Source organism: Ylistrum balloti, unplaced genomic scaffold (assembly GCF_031769215.1).
Source record: "Ylistrum balloti isolate Yb309-2 unplaced genomic scaffold, AGI_CSIRO_Ybal_v1 Utg370260, whole genome shotgun sequence".
In the NCBI taxonomy this organism is placed as follows: Eukaryota; Metazoa; Mollusca; class Bivalvia; order Pectinida; family Pectinidae; genus Ylistrum; species Ylistrum balloti.
The window spans coordinates 596,530-619,699 of record NW_026782205.1 but is presented as its reverse complement, the minus strand read 5'-3'; the positions used below and the strand labels follow the sequence as shown (position 1 = coordinate 619,699).

Here is a 23,170-nt window from a genome sequence, read left to right as displayed (position 1 = left end):
GCTTGTGTTATAACACATTACATTATCATCTGTCATTTGTCTTTAAAATTTTCCTGAAATTATTATGATACACCAAGTGGTCCTTTTCCTCTTCATCACAGATTATTATAAATTATCAAAACCTTTGATAAATAAGAAAACCTTTAAGTGACAGAAACTTCCCTTTCTTTTTAGTGATATCCTCTTTATCACATAACTAGCATGTTCTGCTAATGACACAAATGTCAAATGGCACACGTTATGTGATAATTGTGTTATGATGCCGTAAATGTAAGTGTGTCTGTAGTGAAAAAATATCCCATCCATGTGGAATTCTGTCTGATGAATAAACATGACAGACCAAGAGTATTATGTCAATGTTGTGATTTCAAGACTTACCTCAAAGCTTCTGCCAACAAGACTTTGTATCCTTCTTTTATTGAATTCCTTACAACAAGGCCAGGCATTTGAGATATTCTCTGTACGAGACATGTACTTTATAAAGACATGATCTCATGATTCCTGACCTTTGAAATGTTGGTCTCATGACATATTCTTGTTATCAGTTGGAGATTGACAGACAGAGGTCAAGGTTCAAGGATGAGAATGCACTGCTTTCATCAGAAAATGAGGAGCTGCAACGAAAGATTGAGGACTTGAAGACTGAAATTAAGTTGAATGAGGATGCCCTGGCTCATGCCACAGTCCAGTATAACCTCCAGATTAGCAACAGTCGCAGTGAGGTCAATGTCCTTAATGGTGTGGTGGAGCGTGAACGTCTGGCCAGGGAGAAGGGCGAGGCACAGGTTTGTACATCTGGCAGTTAATGTATTTTTTTCTGTACGGAGCTGTCAGTTACCTTACCCTGACAATCAGTATGACTTTGAAGAGTTTTCTGTTCCTAGACCTAGTACTGTCTGAAGTACCAGAAGAAATGTTGCTGACTAATGCTGAAATGAAATCTTTCACTTTTCCTGATGATGATAAACATATTCCTCCTCAGTGAGATAAGGAGTTTAAAAGTTTAGTACATGTGCATGCTTTAATGTAAAATATTCTCATTTGTTTGATGATGGAAGGGAAATTCAATCCATTAAGTACAGTTTCTAATGTTGTATTTCAGTTGGAATCAGCCAAAAACAGACTGCATACTGCTGCTATGGAACTGGAGAAGAGTGAGCAAGCCAGGAATGAACTGGAAAGGTATTTTACTTTTAGCAAATGTTGATTACGTTTCTATAAATAATCAACACACCAAGAGTAAAACATGAAATATATCAGAAAATCAGATAAGACAGAGCCATACTTAGACAAAATCTTTTAACATCATCTCAAATGACATTTATTTTTATAAATATATAAACGACCGAATACTTAACTTTGTAAACACATTGATCATACAAAGACAATATGCAGTGGAGGGTTCTTGACCCCTAAATCAGAGTTATAGCCTTTTGTTTAAAGATTCTTGTTTTGAGTATAACTTTGTTGCATTTAAGCTAGGATAATGAAATTTGATATATACATTGATCATACAATGTGCAGTATATCAATGATAGGGTCTCCAACCCCTTAATTACAGAGTTAAAGCCCTTTGTTAAAATTTTGTGTCTGGAGCATAACTTTGCCTGCATTGAAACTAGGATATTGAAACATGATGTATTAATCAGTCATAGAAAATCAAGGTGCAGTGTAGTAAAATCGGACCCATGACCCCCTTAAAACAGAGTTATTGCCCTTGTTAAAATTTTGTGTCATGAGCATAGCTGTGCTTTCATTTGAATGGAATTTGGTGTATATATTATGTGCAGTATAGGAAATTCAGGAGCGAACTTGCAAAATTTTTTAACTTTCCATGAAAGAAAAAGAAAGAGAAAAATCCTATAGCTACATACTGTGGGTACAACCCACTTAGGACTTTTAATTTTTCAAATTGTGCGTCCTATGCACAGTTGTTTTCTTGGCAGCAAAATAAACAATTTATAATCTGTTCTTAAGTTTTGTCATTCAGTACCAATGTTAGTGACAATGTCTTGATTTGAAACTTAACATTGTTTCTGTCAATTGTACTTTTTGCACAAATTTCACAGATTTGATGGAAAATGTATTCAGAATTTCAAATTTGGTCGTTGACAGTCATCTTCAATATAAGAGTTTGATTGTATTGCATGTGAAGGATTATATCTGACTTTGAATTTACAAATGTATATAATCAACATTTTTAGCCCATCAGTAGATTTGATAATAGTACATTTAAAAAGAAATATTTACAATCCATTCTCAAATTTGTTTCAGTTAAACAGAGTGAGTTTCTTTGACAGTGTATTGAAAAATAATGAAAACATTTTTTTTTATAAATACTGGAGCAATCCGCTTAGTTTTGGCTGGATTAGTAAAGAAAGATATTAGTACTTGTTTGCCTTTACTATGAAATTGTAAAATTGTACTTGCCGGGACAAGAAAAATAATTATATAATGGTAAAATTATTTGTACTGAATGAAATGATCAGAGTTGGCCCTAAAGCAGATTTGGGTAAATTGGAAAGTTTGTAAACAGTTTCCAATGGAAAACTCACCTCTGTGTGTGGTTTCAGGCGATACCAGGATGACAAAGAAAACTGGGAGGTCACCAAGGACCAGAAACAGCGGGAACTCCAGGATCTACAGGAACAAAATCAAACTGTGGTTAGGAGGAGTCATGCCATCGAGGCCAAGCTCACCTCAGTGGAAAATGAGGTAAGGTAGTCCCTGGTGATGGTTTTATATTGTAACATAAATGCAGCTAGTAAGTGAATTGTGTATCAAGGTTGTTGAAAACAGTAAGATAACAGCTTGAAATGTGCCAGAGGTTTGACATTGAATGCACAGTAGATATCAGCCAATCAGATTGTATATCTTTTATGTGACAGGTATCAGCCAATCAGATCAAATATTTTTTATAGGACAAGTATCAGCCAATCAGATTGAATATTGTTTATATGACAGGTATCAGCCAATCAGATTGAATATCTTTTATATGACAGGTATCAGCCAATCAGATTGTATATATCTTTTATATGACAGGTATCAGCCAATCAGATTGAATATTGTTTATATGACAGGTATCAGCCAATCAGATTGTATATCTTAATATGACAGGTATCAGCCAATCAGATTGAATATCTTTTATATGACAGGTATCAGCCAATCAGATTGTATATATCTTTTATATGACAGGTATCAGCCAATCAGATTGTATATCTTTTATATGACAGGTATCAGCCAATCAGATTGTATATCTTTTATATGACAGGTATCAGCCAATCAGATTGTATATATCTTTTATATGACAGGTATCAGCCAATCAGATTGAATATTGTTTATATATTGTTTATATGACAGGTATAAGCCAATCAGATTGTATATCTTAATATGACAGGTATCAGCCAATCAGATTGTATATATCTTTTATATGACAGGTATCAGCCAATCAGATTGAATATTGTTTATATGACAGGTATCAGCCAATCAGATTGTATATCTTAATATGACAGGTATCAGCCAATCAGATTGTATATATCTTTTATATGACAGGTATCAGCCAATCAGATTGAATATTGTTTATATGACAGGTATCAGCCAATCAGATTGTATATCTTAATATGACAGGTATCAGCCAATCAGATTGTATATATCTTTTATATGACAGGTATCAGCCAATTAGATTGAATATTTTTTATATGACATATCAGCCAATCAGATTGAATATTTTTTTTATGACAGGTATCAGCCAATCAGATTGTATATCTTCATATAACAGGTATCAGATTGCATATCTTTATTTTTTATAAGATGTAATATCATAGAGTTTATTTTTGTTTCACAGTTCCATATAGTTAGTGCTAATCTAATGGAGAAGTCTAACCTGTATAACCAGACTGCCAAAGATCTACAATACTACAAAAGTGCTCAGGAAAGCTACGACCAAAATTACCAGGTGGAAAAGGTCAGTTCTCATTGTTCTAAGGTATTGTTAGATAAAAGGAATGTTAATACCGTTAGGTGATATTTATCACCTGGAGGTAAATCATCAGGCATCAACCTTTATATAATCTCTAGCATTACTACTAGTATTTCTTAACTAGTCTGTAGTTGTTGTGTAGACTGGTATAACTTCAGGATGTGAGTTATATTTAAAAATTCAATACTTGTCATGCACACTTTGATTATATAGTTTATTTAACAAAATGCAAGGTAATTTTTCAACAAGAGAAATAGTTTTAGTCTTATTTTGTATGAATTACATATTAAAGACTAGAGAAAACAAAATATGGATAGAGATATTCAAATAAATTGAATTTCAGCAATAGACATGCATTCTTGTATACATAACAATCTTTTATGAAGTTACAAGCCAAATCCGGGAAAATTTTAAATTGATGTTGATCTTCTTTACTTTGAAAACTTACCATGATCATTAATTGAAGTCTTGATATAGAGCTTTGAATGTTTTATATTTTCATCTTCTACAGGAACATAATGTGAAACTTTCGGCCAAGATTGAAAATCTTCAAGAAAAGTGAGTTCACATGTAAACTTATATTCCTTATCTCAAGCATTTTGTCATGGTTTGCGATGTGAATTAACTTTTGACAGTATCTCTGAATTAATAGTGTTAAATGTCCCTACCAGAAAGTCAACTGCTGAGTTTTTAAAACTTTATTTTATGGTGAGGACATAAAACAGAAAAATAGGTTTGGACAGATATTGATACATCTTAAATTGGATTTGTTGTCGTTTACGTAATGTTGGCTGTACTGAAAGTAAAAATATATTTGTTTTGTGTACAGGAATACAACCCTACAGCATGATAATTTGAGTCTGAAACAACAGCTAGAGACATCCCAGCAGGCCTTGGCTGACCGAGCTGCAGACACAGGGCAGGAGAGATTCACCACAATTCTAGCTTCACTTAAAGCTGAACAAGACAAGGTAGAACACTGCAGTAAATCTCACTACATGTACAGCCTTCTTCCCTTCCAATCATATTACACTGCAGTAAATCTCACTAAATGTACAGCCTTCTTCCCTTCCAATCATATTACACTGCAGTAATTTATGATTGATGCAGATTTCCACTGGAGGGAGAAACACATTGTCAAATGACCTAGCAAATCTATGTTTTTTTTAGAAAGGTTTTCTTCCAAAAGTTCAAATGATGTTCTAGTACCAGTTAATGTAGATTTTACCAACATTTGGTAAAACTGAATAATCTGTCCAATGGCTAAGAATGTTTTCATCTTCTAACAAAACAAATGAACATATTTCTAAATTTTCATTTCTGATATACCGTTTTTTCTGGGTTATAAGTTGCACTCGTATATAGGCTGCAGAGCCAATTCTATGGATTTTTTTTATTTGATCCATATATCATACACACTGGAATATAATCTGCATCCCTTCATCCGCATACAAGCCACATCAATATATTAACTACATGCCTGTCCCATCAGGGAAAAAGTTGCAGCTTATAATACAGAAAATATGGTAATTAATTTATGAAAAATGGATTACAGGTATTTATTACAATACTTTTAATGGAAAGAATATTTTTTCTATTAGGGTGATAAAAAAATAACTTCCACATTCAAAGGTGTGTATATCTTCCTTGTTGCAGTCACGTTTGGCTTTGGAGGAGAGGAATTCATCCCTCACAGAAACGACATCACGTCTCAGGGAAGAGGTGCGTAATTCAGACGCCCGGCGCTCACAACTAGAGCAAGAGCTCAACCGGATGAATCGTGACTACAATGATCTCATCAGGAAACTTTCTGTGGCTGAGGCATCCCTAGAAATGGCTCAAAAGGTTTGTTCAAATTAAATCAAGACCTCTCATTTTATTTCATACTGTGTACTTTGTTACATGTGGATGTAAAGGAGCTCCATTGGATTCACCATTCTGATGGCCAGACAAAAAGATGTGGAACGGTGTTTCTATCAGTCAAGACAGTGGCATTGACTGTAATACCAGCAAATATACACTATTGAAAATGTTCTGAAAATGAAATTTAATAGAAAACTGATGTATTAAAAGGCAGTTATGTAATTTCAACAAAGTATTTTTCCATGTTTTATAATGTCATGTCTAACAGAGACTCCTTTATCATTGTAATTTTTTTAATGTCCTAAATGTCAGAGAAGGGGACAGTTGTGCTGACCACAAAAGGTCACTGGAACTATAATTACATTAGGGCTCTGTTAGATTCTCTTATAATGATGTACAAATTGAAAGGAGATATCTCATCCTTGATACCCCATTGGTTACCATCACTTTCACTCTCTACAACCCTGGAACATTTCCTGGCAAAATTGAAGTGAAGCAATTTGATTGGTCTTGAGTGGGTTTCAGGAGAAAATAAATGGACCTATCACAGTCTGATATGCTCCTTTGAAGATTACAAAGGAGTGTTACTCAACTTCACAGCCACTACAACATATACTCATGTGACCTTTAGATTTGTTAGATGTACAAGGATCAAATTAGTCTTATCCACAAGGTGTCACACACAGAACTACCAATTTGGCCATGGAATGTTCCAGGGGTGCAGAGAGCGATAGGGAGCCTAATCCCTGGAGTATTGAGGACAGAGAGATCTGAACTTATTATGTACCCACAAAGTATTACCAAAGACCAGGCCTATTTACATTTAACTGATGAAAGTGGATATTTGATGAATACTGGTTTCTAAACAACTTACACTGTAGTTAGAATGTTAAGTGTGGAGATTTTTATTTGTTTATACCTTTAAAGTTGAAGAGATACAGAAAACTTTGCATATGAAAAAACTGTATACTGTTTACTTTCTTGTCCCAGTAACTCTTTATGAGTAACGAATTGTGAAGTAATGATGTCAGCTGAGGTTAATTGTGGTTATGTATTGGAAAGAACTTGTCTCACTATATTTTCATTCTGTGTAGTCGAAGGAGTCCCTGGAGCAGGAGAGGGGACAACTGAAGCTAGAGGTAGACAGATTACACCAGAAGTACGAGATGGCCCATGAGAAATCTATCGAGTCCCAGGCTCGAATCACAGAGATGGTAGATAGACTTGAAAGATCAGAACAGAACAACCTGTACAGCAGTCAGCAAATCTTAAACAACTCAGCCAACATGGAGGCTTTCTCAAGGACAAAGGTATCTAGGGTCTTATTTCTCAAGGTTAAATATACTGTAAAGGTTTAGGTTGTTTAGCTCTGAGGTCTTACTTTGTGTAAAACCAAATCATAAATCTTATCATATGATATAATGATATCAGTTATGATTAGAAGACTATGTTCTGCTTTAATTTACCCTAACCACTCAGATTGTTTGGTTTTAGGAAGAGCTTGAGGACAGCTTGCAGAAGATACAAGTTGATAATGTCAAACTACAGGCGGAATTGTCACATGAGAAACAGCGTGCAGAGATGTTATATAAAGACTTACAAGACTCTCAGAGGGTATGTAGGAACAGTATGGAAGACAGGGAACAACTTTCCCGTAACATTTCTCACCAACTCTCCCATCAATAGATGTGTATTCTGTTTGTATTCCAGGTATCTGTAAACTGATACTGCATCCATTTGAATGCTAAGAGACACTACAGAACTATTGTTACGTTGAATGGAGTGACCAATAGTTTAGTATATTTGTGTTTAAGTACAGATTTTACCAGATCTATCTGCCTTTTCAGGTGCGTAGCAGTCTAGAGGAACTGTGTTCAAATCTCAAGTCTTCCAAGGCCCAACTGGAGGACAAGCTCGGGGTAGGTTTTCATTGACCAATCACATTGGTAATTAATGTGTAATAGGAGAAGGTGTTTATTTGTTTTAAGGAAATATTTCCAGATGTTTTTTAAAAAACATGATTTATCGCATTACTACTTGTTTGGAATGTTGGAATTGTTTGTTTGGTCTCTTGAATGTGTTTGAGGATGTACAAAAGGACAGCATGGTATTATGGAGGTTAGAATTCATGTATATCACAGAAGGATGATATTGGTGCACTTGTATAATGTACATGATATAACAGTGTAACGCCATAACAACATATTGTATATTACTTAGTGGAGAGGTAACCCTGAGCATGTGCATCACTTAAGTCAATGGCTTGTTGTATATTGTATTACTTCTGAAGAAGAAGCTTTGAGCATGTGATTAATACTGCAGACAACATAAGGATATATCTGTCAAAGTTATTCACCTCCGCACTGAAGGCTGGAGATTTAGCTGTAAATTCATTGTTGTAACATTGATGAGGAAGAATCCATACACTTAAGTCACCAGTTTACTACATGTTTTATACTTTAAGATAACTGACTTTGAGCATGTGTATCAGCATGAAGTAAGTCACTAACTTTATAATACTAAGGGTTGGAGACCTCTGGTCACTCACTGTTTATTATGTCACTAAGGCACACAAAGCCTTCTTTATAATGTGAACATGTATCACTAATATTATATATATTGTATGTTGTATCACTGAGAAATATGCCTGACAGCTTTGAGTCTGTCTACCAGTATGTGAATGTAGCATGACACCAATTCTTGTTTCAGCGTGAGCAGGGTATTGATGTAAGTGATGGGTGCACTGTGGCCTGTTTACACTGCATGGCTTATGTATTGTCTGTAGCTTAGTCTGGTAGAATGGAGTATCCCGCTAGCTGCTTTAACTAATCTGCAGTCTTCATTCTTGTAGCTTCTACTGATTCTGACTTTGACAACTTTACATTCTTAAACTGTTAAATGGAACATATGACTTTCAGTTTTGAAGTTGAAGATTGTGGGATTTTGAATCAAACCTTTGAAATCGCTTTAATTAATTTGAAGAAAAAGTTTTGGAAAGGAGATTAAACAACAAAGTCCTCTTGTTCAGACTGAAGTCATTATGTTACCATTTGTACATGATTCTACAAAACTCTTGGTTTAGATTTCTGAGGGATCCTTAGTAGTTTTCCTACTATAGTCATTTTGTTTTTCTGTTACAACAATTTTTGTCAGAAAGTTTTACTGACTTAAAGCATGACAGCACTAACTAATTAGTAAAACCTGACAGACTGACATCACAGCTGGTATAAAAACATTTCTACCCTTTAATTAGGGTTTTTTAAAGACTATGGTACATTCTGCAGTAACTTTCTGACTGAGAAAGTAGCATTTTCACAATCAGCTGTTACCCCTTAAAAGACAGGAACCCATCCTCTGTCATCACAATTAGATTTTCTTTACATATCTAGCCCTTACCATGAGAAGCTATCCTCATCTCATCTTCTACCCTCACACTGAGAAACTGTTCTCATCTATTTCCTTCTGTGAGTGAAACTTATCAGCTACTGTCATAATAAGATGTACCACCCCCACAATGAGAAACTGTTCTCATCTCCATACCCTACAATGATGAACTGTTCCCATATTATGCCTTTAAAATGAGGAACACCTCAGCTGCTCTCATCACAATTTGAAAATGTTTTCAACTTTGTCATCTTAGAAAATTCTCATGTACTGACTACTAAATTAGAAATTCTTCTTTTCTACACCCCATACAATGAGAAACTTTCCAGTTGCCCTCACCATGATAAACTCCTCATAATACTGCCCTCACAATGAGAAATTATTCTCATCTACACATCACACAACGAGATACTTGTTATCACTTGCATTCACTTTGATAGACTCCTCATAATCCTGCCCTCAAAATGATAATCTACTGCCATCACAGTGAGACATTCTTTGTAGCTATATTGCTGTTTACTTTGTGCTCTGTCAGCTCTATACAATGTTGTTCCTCTTACAACTATTTTGTCTTTATTTTGTGGATGGAGGAAGTTTTAAATAACCTGATCGATGTTGTGTGAGTGTGACAACATGGTTAGATTTGTTTACTATCAACAAATATATAAGCTTCCTAATCATATATAAGCATGTTGTCATACTTCCATAGAGACAGCTGTCTGCTAATAATGCTGGTTTCTAACAGATCTGTCTTCTTTACTTTATCTGCTAACTCACTGTAACTCTGTAGATGGAGTCTGTTACTCGCAACATGATGACACAGGAAGCTGAAAACAACAAGGAATTGTGGGAGTCAGAGGTTGTGTCTCGCTCTAAACTTGGTCTGCGGGTGAGTGTGTAATAAAACTGACTCTAATGTTTCTAATGTTTTCTAGAGAGTGGCTAGGTGATGTATCTTTCTATCAATGCCTTCCTCACACTGTATAACACTGTAGTACCTAGCTTACATGTGTGGTAACACACAGCTGTATCCTGACTCTGTGGACTGTAGTGTAGAGCTTCATTGTACTTGTTTCTATAAGGTGTTTACCATTTATGATAAATTGATCAGTTATCTGTTGGTTTAATTCAATGATGAATTCCTGTATAGTGTTATAATTATCTTTTATTAATACAAAACTCATTTTTTATTTGATAATGATAATGTTTTATGAAATAACTTAATATTGTTTAAAACTCATGTTTACTAGATATGTATTTGGCAACTTTGATTTAAAATCTAGACATTCTCTCAGAATATCACTAATCTGAACTCTGATATATTCAATAGAATCAGATCCCTGGGCTGTTAACTTACCAGGAAAGGATCAAGTATGTACATAGGACAGAATGTTCAGACTTGAGGAAAAAATTCCTAAAATATTGTAATAATTTCCTTAGATAAAGTTTACAATGTGATAGAGTCATGAAACTGAGGTAGGTATTAAACACAATACTTTTAGATGATAATTTCATCACATGAAAACATATTCAGTTTTCATATTTCAAGAATAAATGATTGTGTATTGTGTGTATTACATAGATTGTACAGTATGAGAGACAGAGACAGGATGCTGTTGGCCAACTAGAGGAGGTTTGTATATAGTATATTATGTATTCTGTTTGGGATATTCTGTAAGTTTAGATGTAACATATTATCATTTATTCATATTCCTACTGATCACTACCCTTGTGTGTATAATTATAGCAATGAGAACTTTACACCAAAGTAGGATGTACCATATATGTGATAGGTAAACATAAGTTGTAGGATGTACCATATATGTGATAGGTAAACATAAGTTGTAGGATGTACCATGTATGTGATAGGTAAACATAAGTTGTAGGATGTACCATATATGTGATAGGTAAACATAAGTTGTAGGATGTACCATGTATGTGATAGGTAAACATAAGTTGTAGGATGTACCATGTATGTGATAGGTAAACATAAGTTGTAGGATGTACCATGTATGTGATAGGTAAACATAAGTTGTAGGATGTACCATATATGTGATAGGTAAACATAAGTTGTAGGATGTACCATGTATGTGATAGGTAAACATAAGTTGTAGGGATCGTTCTATTGTTCTTCTCCTGGGAGCTGTAGAGTTTGTGTGTCAATGTATCAACACAGGTATCTAATGATTGCTTTGGTTTATGTAAAAAGACTTTTGACGTTGAGCCCCTTTGGTCTGTAAACAATACAAGTGATGACCAGTTCTATGGTTGTCTGTAAGTTTTCACTGATATTTACAGGAGAAGAGAAAGTGCAGAAAAGCAATGGAACTAAAGAAATCATCAGAGGCCAAGTATGAAGCCGAGCATGAAAAGTAAGTACTGTTCATTTACAATCTGGTACCCAATACTGGGGTGTGGCATGTAAACCCATTAAATTTATACATACAACTGTTGGGGGAAAATGACTGATATCAAGACTGAGTTTTCCATATTAGATATCACAAATGACTGATATCAAGACTGAGTTTTCCATATTAGATATCACAAATGACTGGTATCTTCCATAATCCAAGTTTTCAACTCACCTTGTCCAAAGGGCTGGTGAGCTTATGTCATGGCATGGCATTCATTGTCCTTGCATATGCCAACAGCATCCATCAACATTTTTACTAAAAATTGCTACTAGTCATGATTGACCGAACAGAAATTTGGCCAAAACCATTGTTGAGGAAAGGGGAACCAAGTTTGTAAAAATATATATATTTTCTCTGTCTCCAGGGGCCTGAGGACGGGGCCCAAAATGGTCAATTTTGCAAGTTCTTTAAAATCCTACACCTCCTATAGGAACAAGTGGATATTGCCCAAATTTGGTCTGAAGCATTCATGGGTGGAAAAGAATCAGTCTTTTATAAAAGTTTGGTCTTGGCTTCCAAGGGCAGAAGGGATGGGGCCCAAAAGGGGAAATACTTCATAATCTTACTCCTCCTGTAAGAATGCTTTGATTTTGCAAAAATTTTGTCTGAAGCTTTTTTGAGTGAAAGGAAAACAATTTTATTTAAATGGTGGGTTTTGGCATCCTTTGGAAAGAGGGGCGTAGCCCAATAGGGAAAATAGAGCAAATTCTTTACTTCTCTAGTAAGAGTTATTTGATTTTGCCCAAAGTTGGATCTGAAGTATTTTTGGGTGAACAGGAATCTACACTATATAGATGATGGAATCCAGCCCCCTGGGGTTGGAAGGGCGGGACCCAATTGGGGAAATGTAAGTTCTTTAAAATCCTTCTTTCATAACTGGGATAGTGTCCAAATTTCCTCTAAAGCAATTTTATGAATTCACTAGTGAATCTGCCTTCTGTGTGACCACAAGGCCAGGATGCAATAAGGAAGTTATTTCAGAAATTAGTTGTTATATTTGAAATTCTTTGTTCAATGACTGAAAAGCTGAATTAGCCTGGTGAGTGACACAGGCCCCTTGGGCCTCTTGTTTATAGATGATAATATACTGCACTAAAGATTTCTATGATTCCTGATTTCAATGCAAATATTATATTTGTATAACTATTCCTTCCAGGAATGTCCAACTACAGACAGAGATTGCTAGTCTTAAATCATATCTGAAATCGGCCAAAAAGAGGTTAAAGGTGGGTATTATCATGAGATAGTGGAGATTTATTGTTTAAAGACTACCCTACATTGGTGGAGAGGTTTATAGAGTAATGGAAACATGCACATTATCTATTGTGTATGGTGGTGTTATTTGTTCCTGAATTGGGTAGTGCACTATTTTTACATCAGTTATATTCTTTACTTTAAGCCAGCTGGCTATTAACAAAATTTTTTGTAGGCCAGATTTTATATATTTCTAATAAATCTCTGTAACTGTCGCGGTATGGTGTATTATGTGATACAAGCCTGGCATGGAAATTTGGCTTGGAAAATTTAATGATTTTATAAAGGATATCAGGGAATGTTTGTTGTTATCATAGACATTTGCCATCTTTTTTCTTTACCAATGTTGCTCCTCATTTCCTGCTGGAGAAACAAAATGACAGTGTTACACTATACTTTATAATCCTGATGATCGGTTTATAATTGTTGGTATACATTATACTAATGAATACACATCATAAATTCTGTTTTTCTAGAGAACTGATATATGTATTGGACAGGAATGTCAACCAAATCAATATTGTGCTCTTGTACGTGGAATTTTTAGGAGTTGAAAAAGCTTTTCACTGTGTTACTATTCTTCTCGCGTATCATCCTGTTGGGTTAATTAGAAAATATACATATATTAGAGATTATACCCTCAGCCAGCATTTGTCTACTTCAGATTACCATTAAAGCTACTGTATATATCAGTATGTTTTCTGGATGCTCTGATAGACTTGTATTGAAAATGCTTATTTGCTCAAACTCTGTAAACTTAATGACTTTTTGACTTTGAAACATTGCAGGATCCCTTAGACGATGTATGTATTGTGTATAAAGCTGTTTTAGTGTGATAACTAGTATTCACTGCTAACCTTATAGACAGATGAACTTAGTAAACTAGACAGATGTGCTTATAACTATTAGACTCTCACAATGAATATTATCATTATCAATAGACATGAAATGAGTACTTAAAAATGCTTGATTGATATCTTTTTCAACAAAGTGAGATTAAAACATTAAGATACAGATGCACTTACGGCTAGCTTAGTAAGCTTTTAGAGTGCAAAACTCAAAAATCAGAAATTGCAGAGTTGTCTTTCTTTTCTTACGGACTGTCAATATCTAGGATGCTAATAAAATCTGCTGTGTGGATTTGATGAATTAATATGTTATAACATATTGAAAGGTTTTGAAGAGATAACAACTTTTTTTAAGAACAAAATTTTTAAGAAGGAAAGTCTTGAGGAATCGGAACTAACAAGTTTTTTAAGAAGGAGCTGTTTAGGCCTTACTGAGTTGCTATAGTAAGAGGTTGTTTGATGGGGGTGGGGGAGGGTTATTGATCATTAGTATACATAATTGTTCACTGATTTATGTTTGACTGTCATGCAAGTATTTTCACATTTCATATAATTATTTATTTATTTATTGTAATATTTTTTCTTTATTTCTTTTTTTCTTTTTGTATTTTCAATATAATGTTTAACTTTTTACTGTATCAACACTAAAAATATTTGCTTTATTTAACATTTTAAAACCAAATGGACTTGTTTGAATTGAGATGAAATGTTGATGTGAAGATTATTTCTAAAATCAATGATTTAGTTCTTTTTCTCTTTACTAACATATCTCTTTAATTCTATCCCTAACTTCTCATGGATGACTTTAGACTGTAGACAACTCGGATAATCGCATTAATACACTACACTCAGACTTCGACCAGGAGAGGTTAGCGATGGAGGGAACACTGTCTACAGTCAGAAGACAGGTAACTAAGACACGCCCACCTTCCAGTGTGGACCACGCCCCCTTTCCTATGTGGACCTGGCCCTTACCGTACTCTTTGTCATTGTGAATAGATTCTCATCCTATATATTTGACTGCAGTGTTCAACCATAGTTGATTGGTTTCAATCATTCAAGTTTTTTTTCTCTTAAGTGTATTTGATGTATTGATAATTGCAGCCAGAACTTAACAGAAACTTTCAAAAATTGTAATGCCAAAAATGGGATTTTCCAAATAAAATGTCAATGACAATATTGACCAAACCAATCACTTACATCGCTCAAATTCTTACCTGAACACTTTTACGGTAGCAAAATTTTTAAAGACACAAGATTGAAAAATGCAGTTCGATGCTTGATCTTGATCAGCTGAATACTATTATATCACAAGCATAGTCCTTTCATTTTCATCCTATTGACTACTATATTTTCATGACTTTTATAATTTCCTCTGAGTACATTAATAGCTATTTGACCTTTGAACCCAGCATTTTGGCCTTTGGATTTTTGTTGTTTGAAATACCTTTGACAATTTTGGTTTTGGTACCTAAGCCTATCATCCTGTTTAATGATATTTGACCTCCATGGTTAACCTCTGACCTTTGCCCTGCCAGCTAAGTGAGCTCCAACAACAGGTTGAGGAGGAGGTGGACAGTAAGTCCAAGCTCCAGGCCAAGAATCTACAGCTGCAGAGTGAGCTTGGCTCTCTGAAACGATTACAGAAGAGTGTAGAAAAACTTGAGAAAAGCAAGACGAAGATGGAGCAGGAGCATGCAGCATACAAGGTCAGCCATGCTGGTCACCACTTCACCTTTTCTGTTGTGATGTACCTATTGTTGTTGTACTGCTGGACCCCCAGACAGCATGCTTTTGGTGAATTCCCTGGTGAAAATCAGCATGCATTGAATTATGACTTGTTCCAGTTACCTGTTGTGATGTTTGCCAGGACAGCATGCCTTGTTTATGACCTGTATTCCAGTTACCTGTTGTGATGTTTGCCAGGACAGCATGCCTTGTTTATGACCTGTGTTCCAGTTACTTGTTGTGATGTTTGCCAGGACAGCATGCCTTGTTTATGACCTGTATTCCAGTTACCTGTTGTGATGTTTGCCAGGACAGCATGCCTTGTTTATGACCTGTATTCCAGTTACCTGGTGTGATGTTTGCCAGGACAGCATGCCTTGTTTATGACCTGTATTCCAGTTACCTGTTGTGATGTTTGCCAGGACAGCATGCCTTGTTTATGACCTGTATTCCAGTTACCTGTTGTGATGTTTGCCAGGACAGCATGCCTTGTTTATGACCTGTGTTCCAGTTACCTGTTGTGATGTTTGCCAGGACAGCATGCCTTGTTTATGACCTGTGTTCCAGTTACCTGTTGTGATGTTTGCCAGGACAGCATGCCTTGTTTATGACCTGTATTCCAGTTACCTGGTGTGATGTTTGCCAGGACAGCATGCCTTGTTTATGACCTGTGTTCCAGTTACCTGTTGTGATGTTTGCCAGGACAGCATGCCTTGTTTATGACCTGTGTTCCCAGTACCTGTTGTGATGTCTGGTTGGACAGCATGCTTGGAAAATTTCAAGGGGACCACGTAGTCACCGCTTTGTCTGTCTGTCTGTCTGTCTGTCTTGTCTGTCTGTCTGTCCCTCAGTTACAGAGTTATTGCCTTTTGTGTAAAAACTTCTTGTCCAGAGCATAACTTTGCTTTCATTTAAGCAAGGATAAATGAAGGTGGTGTATACATTGACCATACATTGACAATGGTTTGTTACAAGAAGAAGTAATGTTGTATCTACTCGTGTATGGAATGCTTCAGGACAGTGTACTTTGTGTGCTAAGAGGTCAGCACCTAGAGACATTAAAGTATAATGCCTGATTCTACTAAATATAAAGACACTTTACTGCTGCTTTGAATAGCACAACCACTCAGCAATTTCTTCAGCAAGCTTTGAATAGAAAGGAAAATATATGTAGCAACAAAAATCATGATTCCTTAGTAATACTTCCATGTTGTATGTGAATCAGCTGACCAACAAGTTTCCAGTAACATTAGAACTACTTCTAGGTGTCCATGTTGTTGGTGCATTTATTCACAAAAGAACCCACTTTTGTTGATCACTATTTGTTTAGATAATTAGTCACCAGTCCATGTTGTGTAGATATATATAGATCTCATATTGAATGTCAATAACTGTTCTGTTTAATAGTATAATGATGTAAATAGTTCAATAATACCTTGTATGTTCTTACAGTGCATGCTTACAGATATGATAAATCTAACATTTTACTAACAAATCTTTGAATTCCTAGACATTTGTAACAATGATCTATACATGATCATTGGTAATAGAACTGTTATCAGGTTTAATAAGTAATATTTATTTGTTAATGTACAAAATTATCAAACAATTTTTATCAAAACAAAAACAAAATGATGAAATAGCAAATATCAGATATGTCGTTAAAATATTTCATACTATACATTATGTTCCATGATATATACTGAAATAGATGTTTCCAGATTGTCATTATTGGGTAACTTTTATACATTTCTTACAAATCGCTCTTCATTCAAAATTTTAATCACAAAATCACAACCTAAATCTGGCACCCTGATGACTCCTGGTGCTGTAAACTTTTACAAAACTGTCCCGGTGATGACTACTGGTGCTGTAAACTTTTACAAAACTGTCCCGGTGATGACTCCTGGTGCTGTAAACTTTTACAAAACTGTCCCGGTGATGACTACTGGTGCTGTAAACTTTTACAAAACTGTCCCGGTGATGACTCCTGGTGCTGTAAACTTTTACAAAACTGTCCCGGTGATGACTACTGGTGCTGTAAACTTTTACAAAACTGGCCCGGTGATGACTACTGGTTCTGTAAACTTTAACAAAACTGTCCCGGTGATGACTACTGGTGCTGTAAACTTTTACAAAACTGTCCCGGTGATAACTACTGGTGCTGTAAACTTTTACAAAACTGGCCCGGTGATGACTACTGGTGCTGTATACTTTTACAAAACTGTCCCGGTGATGACTACTTGTTCTGTAAACTTTTACAAAACTGTCCCGGTGATGACTACTGGTGCTGTAAACTTTTACAAAACTGTCCCGGTGATGACTACTGGTACTGTGTTTGAATGTTACAGGTGTATTACATTTTAGAGATAGTGCAGTATGAGGAAAAATTGGTCCATGATTGCATGTTTTATTGCCTGAAAAATATCACATCGTCAAATAGATCTGTTACTGCTATTTAAATAAAAAAGAAAAATGACAGATATTGTGTATTACAGTAGCAATAGTGATTTCAAAAAAGATCACAGTTGATACTGTAAATTTTAGGAAAAGAATAAGAAAAGATAAGAAAAAATTACTGGGTTTTGGTCTCACCAGTTGTCCTTAAAAGGTGTTTCTTTTCAACAATGTTGCCTTCTGGCTCAGTAAAATATTGCTTGTTATCATAACCATTCACCAAATACAAAACTTGAAAAAAGAAAGTCAAAAACAGTGGAAGCGTTTGTAGTAATGCGAATTACCATACATCGTTTCAGAGTCGAGTGGAGAATGGGTATGTGGAGAGGGAGGAGCTTGAACAAGTCAGAAAGGAAATAGAGGCACGCTACCGACTTGAGCTCAATCGCAAGCTTGACGAGGTGAACAGTTACCTGGAGGAGCAGGCCCGCTCTCGTGAAAAACTGGACAACTCTCGGGATGAAACTGACTCCAAACTGAAACAAATCAACAGAAAGTTACAGGTTTGCAGCTGATGTTCTGTTATGGGGGATGTGATAACTATAAAAACTCCTCATGTCAGCCTAGAATTTGTGTTATCAGTCCATTGACAGGTTAATGGTTTTATATCAAAAGTCCAACCACCTACTTTGAGTCTAATATTCTGTTTAGACTGCCTGGGCTTATTAGATACTATACTGGTGTTGTAAGTGTTTATTGATGATGTCAATCTGTCTGTGGCAATGTTTTGAATTCTTGTCCTACACAGGAGGAGACAACTGCATTAAGAATTAAATACGAACAGATTCTTGCCCAGAAGGAGAGTAAAGAAATGGAAGCGAAACGTTATCGTGACCTTTACGAGAGTGAGATGCAGTGGAGGATGCGCCTGAGTGAGCAGCTGATGAAATCAACAGACCGTGCCTTCAATTACAAAACAAAGTTAGTGTAAGTGCCACCATGTACTTATGTGACTCACAGCTTGTAGTCTCAATATCTGCATGGTGGTTCACCCTATTTATCATTTAATACTGACTAATGTGGTTTTTTCTGTAGCATGCACATGGCTGTCCTACTACCTACTGATATATTATGCTTTGGTTTGACACAAGACAATGGTGTTGTTTTTTTTGTTATTTTTTTTTCAAGTTTATGTAACACAATGCTTTATTTGTTGTCCTACTGTAAATTTTATGATCAATTGCACATATTTATAAGGGTATCATTTGTTATGAACTTCACAGAAAAAAATATGTTCATCAACTTTAAGTCACAAATCAGGTATGGTCTGTCATGTGTATATGTATAGCCTCTTTGTAAATGTTTAGCATGCCTATTCCTGAACAATACTCAAGTCTGCTTGCCTTATCTGTCTACAGTTTTACAAACCCCTGACAATGTGATACTGCCAATTCTACCTACAAGTTTTTGATGGGAGTAATTGCAAGGGATCAGTACAAAAGGTTAAGTGGTGTGCATGTGGTTGAATTTCTAGGTCATTTGACCCAGCTGCTCCTGAACACTTGTGTTGATTTCAACCAAATTTGGTGTGAACCATCATTGAGGGAGAGCAATCGTTTTTGACCTGACTGAGGTTGATTGGACTCCTGGATAAAGGAGGGACAGCACACCAAAGGGAAAATGATTTGCAACAGAATGCTACTTATAAAACGCTGAATAAATTTCAACCAAACTTTGATCAAAACATTCGGGAGGGGTATTATTTCCTATATATGTGAGGTTGCAGGGCCTAGTATATGCTGGCCCTGAAGGAAAAAATTAACCAATTTTGGTACTAATGTTAAAGGTGTAGTGGTCATAATAATGGGACATCTGGTGTTAAGTCTGGTATTTCAAAAGTTTATTTGTTGGATTTGGCACAGTGCTGTGATGCGTATAGTCATTTTATGCTTGCTTTAATTGCTTCAACAAAATGTACCAGTCAAAATTTCTATCTAACTGGATTGGATGTTTAACAAACTTTCTTTTTCTTATATAACTTCAGTGATGTTAACACAAGGGATGTAGTTTTCATTACTTCTGCTCTCCTTGATAACATACAAAGTAAAGTTTTGTGGGATTCTACTACTTCTATTTTCTAGGATGGAATGAAATTAGGAACATTTGTTTACCTTGAAAACCATGGTCCTTTGTATGTTTTCTGGGGAAATGTACATTTATTTTACAATCAAACTTGTCAAAGAAAACGAAGACTTTCCCTGAGATTAGAAATCTGATTCAGATACCAGTAATTTGTTGGCCATACACACACCTCGTTGCCACTTACATATACAGCATAATCATTATATGTATGATGTGTTTTTTATCATGCTGAATTACAGTGCAGAAAGACAGAAATCTCGCCTGTATAACAGTACTGGAGGCAACATGTCATTTTCGGGAGTATTGAATGGTCAGCTCCTGGATTCAACACGATTCTCTGGAACTGGAGATGATATACTGGGCAACAAATTAAAGGCCGAACTTGACCGCAGCATTGCCAAACACCTAGAAGCAGGTAAAGCATTGACTAGAATTTGTCTGATATTCAAAGACCACGAAGTAATGCTGTGTCTATGTCTGCTCATCTGTGTTACATGTGAAAGTTCATGTAATTATGCCTTAGAAAAAATTGTATAAAATGTTCTGAGAGATTGCTTTAATCTTATAGTAAATATGATATATAGATTACATGGAGAATGAAACCCCATAGAAAAAATATGACTTTAATGTTTCTTGTTGTCTTCAGTATAATGGTTAAGGTTGCTACTGTTGATAAATACCTGTATTGATGTGATGGAGTTGGTATTCCATGATACAGATTAAATATACACTACCTCAGAATAGTGGCCCTGATACACTTGTTTTCTCTGTTTATGTTCATAAGCATAACGTCCTTACTTTCAGGTCCCCATGACAACATCAAGCCATTAATATCTAATGTGGAGGATCATGCTGTCAGCTCCTCATTTGCCAAATCGAACTCTGACTATCTAGAGCTGCTGAAGAGGAAGTACTGTGTGTAGGATTTCACAGCTTGTTATATTCTCTATAAACCTTTCCCAGCATTACAGTGCCATTATCAGAGGTACTTTGTCATACATGATAGTACAAACATCGCTATCCAGATCCTCCTTATGGCAAAGAGGCCATATTGTGAATCGTCGATTACCAATGCCAGTGGAGGAGAGTACATCAAAAAAGTCTTGTGATATTTACATAATACATTTCCATCTACAGAGCATGTCATCAAAAACTGTCCTGGGCTGTCAGGTGCCATCATAGGATACTCAGCTCAGTTGTGAGCACCAATTATAAGTAGTAAAGACATTAGTGCAGCGGTAGACAAAGATAACCCTAATGTGTAAATAGTATAACATTACACAGATTTGTAGCCAATTTACTGTTATCCATTAATATTATACATTATAACAGTTCCACAGAAAACCTCTTCATTTGATGATTTCGTAAAGGTCTCTTCCTTTGTTATCAGCCTGGGGATCTTATTTTCGAGTCACAACTTACCTTTCACATTTTGATTATTTCTTTGTTTTTCGTGAAGTGTTAAAGGTTTTCTTCTCAAATTTAGGGGTTTTCTGATAGCCATACGATACCGACTAGAGTGACGAGGCTAGCAGGTACCTTTGTATAAGATGTGTGGTTATTAACAGCATTTCACTTAATAATCAGGAGTCTTCTGATACTGCTACTATGCAAGAGTATATGCAATTCTTGTGATGGTACTCGTTTTGTTCGCAATATTAACAGACCTGAAATGGAAGATGTTATTTCTCTGTTAAGTTTATGATAAGATTTAGTGCCAGATTTCAGTTATGTACATGAAGTTGTTGTGTCGATTATCCGTCCATCCACTGGTTTTATCTACTAGTTTTATTTTAATGGTGGTCAGTCATGTAGGTGATAGTTTTATGGTATACTTACATATCACATTTTATCGTTGGAAAGCCTCTATGTTTGTGTATCTGGAGTAATCTACAGAGATTTTGGTTGTTGGATTGATGTAAAGATTAATCAGTTCCGTCCCCAGTCAACAAACCCAGATAAGAAATTTTATTTTATTGTATACAATGGTTGTAAATTCACCTTTGTGAATTGCACAAGACTAATTCTTCTGAAAGTACGAATTCTTGTGTATTTTGCCGTCCAAACAAGTGATAATTTGGGAAATGAGATTGAAATTTGATTGTGAAGATGTAAAACTGAAAGGTCTGTTTATATGGATGATTGAATTGTTCTATGCCGTCCGCATTGAGACAGTGTTATACACAGTAATGCTGTAGAGGATCCTGTATCATTCAGCTCACTTTGATCACTAAACTGATAATTACTTCAATCTTATAATAAACTTATCTTTATCAATATGAATGTAATGAAAATGTAGATAGAAGTCGCTGACTGTGCTACTTTCTCAAGGTTGTTATATATTATATATCCCATGTGCAATATGTACTCAATACAGGTATACAAGGTTGAGAGTGAGTGGAGCTGTCATCACAGGATTACCTGTCATTTCCCCAGTCACTGATATTAAACTGAGGCCAATTGTGGATGGTTATGTTGTACATTTTTATAGGTGTTAGAGTTAAGATTTTATCCCAATACAGATGCTGAAATTTTGATTGATACCATATTTTAATTTCACATGTTTTAAAGTGAATTGAACTCAATTACCTCTGGAAATTAAATTTCACTGAAGTTTGTGTTCTGAATATATAAAGATTTAGCCTACCTCTGATTTCCTCTTCTACCAGCAAGGCTGTAAAGGTCTTTGAATATCTTAACAAATAGGCCACCTTGATCGATCTTGTTTGTTTAGTCATGTGTTCATGAGAACTTGTCATTGAATCAATGTCTGCCTCTATTAATTTCATGTAATATATCAGTAAAAAGCTTCAGCATCTGGTCATATTGTCCACCTGTAACAATAACTACATATGTATATAAAAGGTAAATAGTATGTACTCCACCTGGCTTGTTCCTCCAATGTGACACAAGGCTGATTTTTTGTAGTCAGACCAAGGTGATGCCTTCATTTCCACACCAAATTACCAAAATATAGCAGTTTGTTTTTAAAATTGTAGATTACATTCTTTTAATAGTAAAACATTAATGTAGTGAGACCTATTTGTTTATCAGATTTGTTTTATCACTTTTCATATCTTTTATTGTTCATTTTGTTTTTATTATTTTTAGACCTTTATTTTAAAACTGTTTTCAAGATTATTAAGTGGTGCAAAAGCCAT

General features: G+C 35.3%; 1 protein-coding gene across 1 annotated transcript in view; it reads left to right on the top strand.

Annotated features, from left to right (window-relative positions):
* The window catches only part of LOC132552592 (ankyrin repeat domain-containing protein 26-like), a 77,184-nt gene extending 54,942 nt beyond the window's left edge, over positions 1–22,242 (top strand). The window contains exons 30-49 of the mRNA XM_060216779.1: positions 546–785; positions 1,103–1,182; positions 2,574–2,715; positions 3,845–3,964; positions 4,491–4,537; positions 4,809–4,950; positions 5,636–5,824; positions 6,937–7,152; positions 7,337–7,456; positions 7,690–7,761; positions 10,017–10,115; positions 10,809–10,859; positions 11,525–11,598; positions 12,797–12,866; positions 14,552–14,650; positions 15,281–15,451; positions 18,227–18,430; positions 18,676–18,854; positions 20,249–20,424; positions 20,814–22,242. Coding sequence (XP_060072762.1) covers positions 546–785; positions 1,103–1,182; positions 2,574–2,715; positions 3,845–3,964; positions 4,491–4,537; positions 4,809–4,950; positions 5,636–5,824; positions 6,937–7,152; positions 7,337–7,456; positions 7,690–7,761; positions 10,017–10,115; positions 10,809–10,859; positions 11,525–11,598; positions 12,797–12,866; positions 14,552–14,650; positions 15,281–15,451; positions 18,227–18,430; positions 18,676–18,854; positions 20,249–20,424; positions 20,814–20,932 — 2,610 coding nt within the window. The 3' untranslated portion in view covers positions 20,933–22,242. The remainder of the gene's footprint in view (positions 1–545; positions 786–1,102; positions 1,183–2,573; positions 2,716–3,844; positions 3,965–4,490; positions 4,538–4,808; positions 4,951–5,635; positions 5,825–6,936; positions 7,153–7,336; positions 7,457–7,689; positions 7,762–10,016; positions 10,116–10,808; positions 10,860–11,524; positions 11,599–12,796; positions 12,867–14,551; positions 14,651–15,280; positions 15,452–18,226; positions 18,431–18,675; positions 18,855–20,248; positions 20,425–20,813) is intronic.
* Positions 22,243–23,170: the final 928 nt, after the last annotated feature.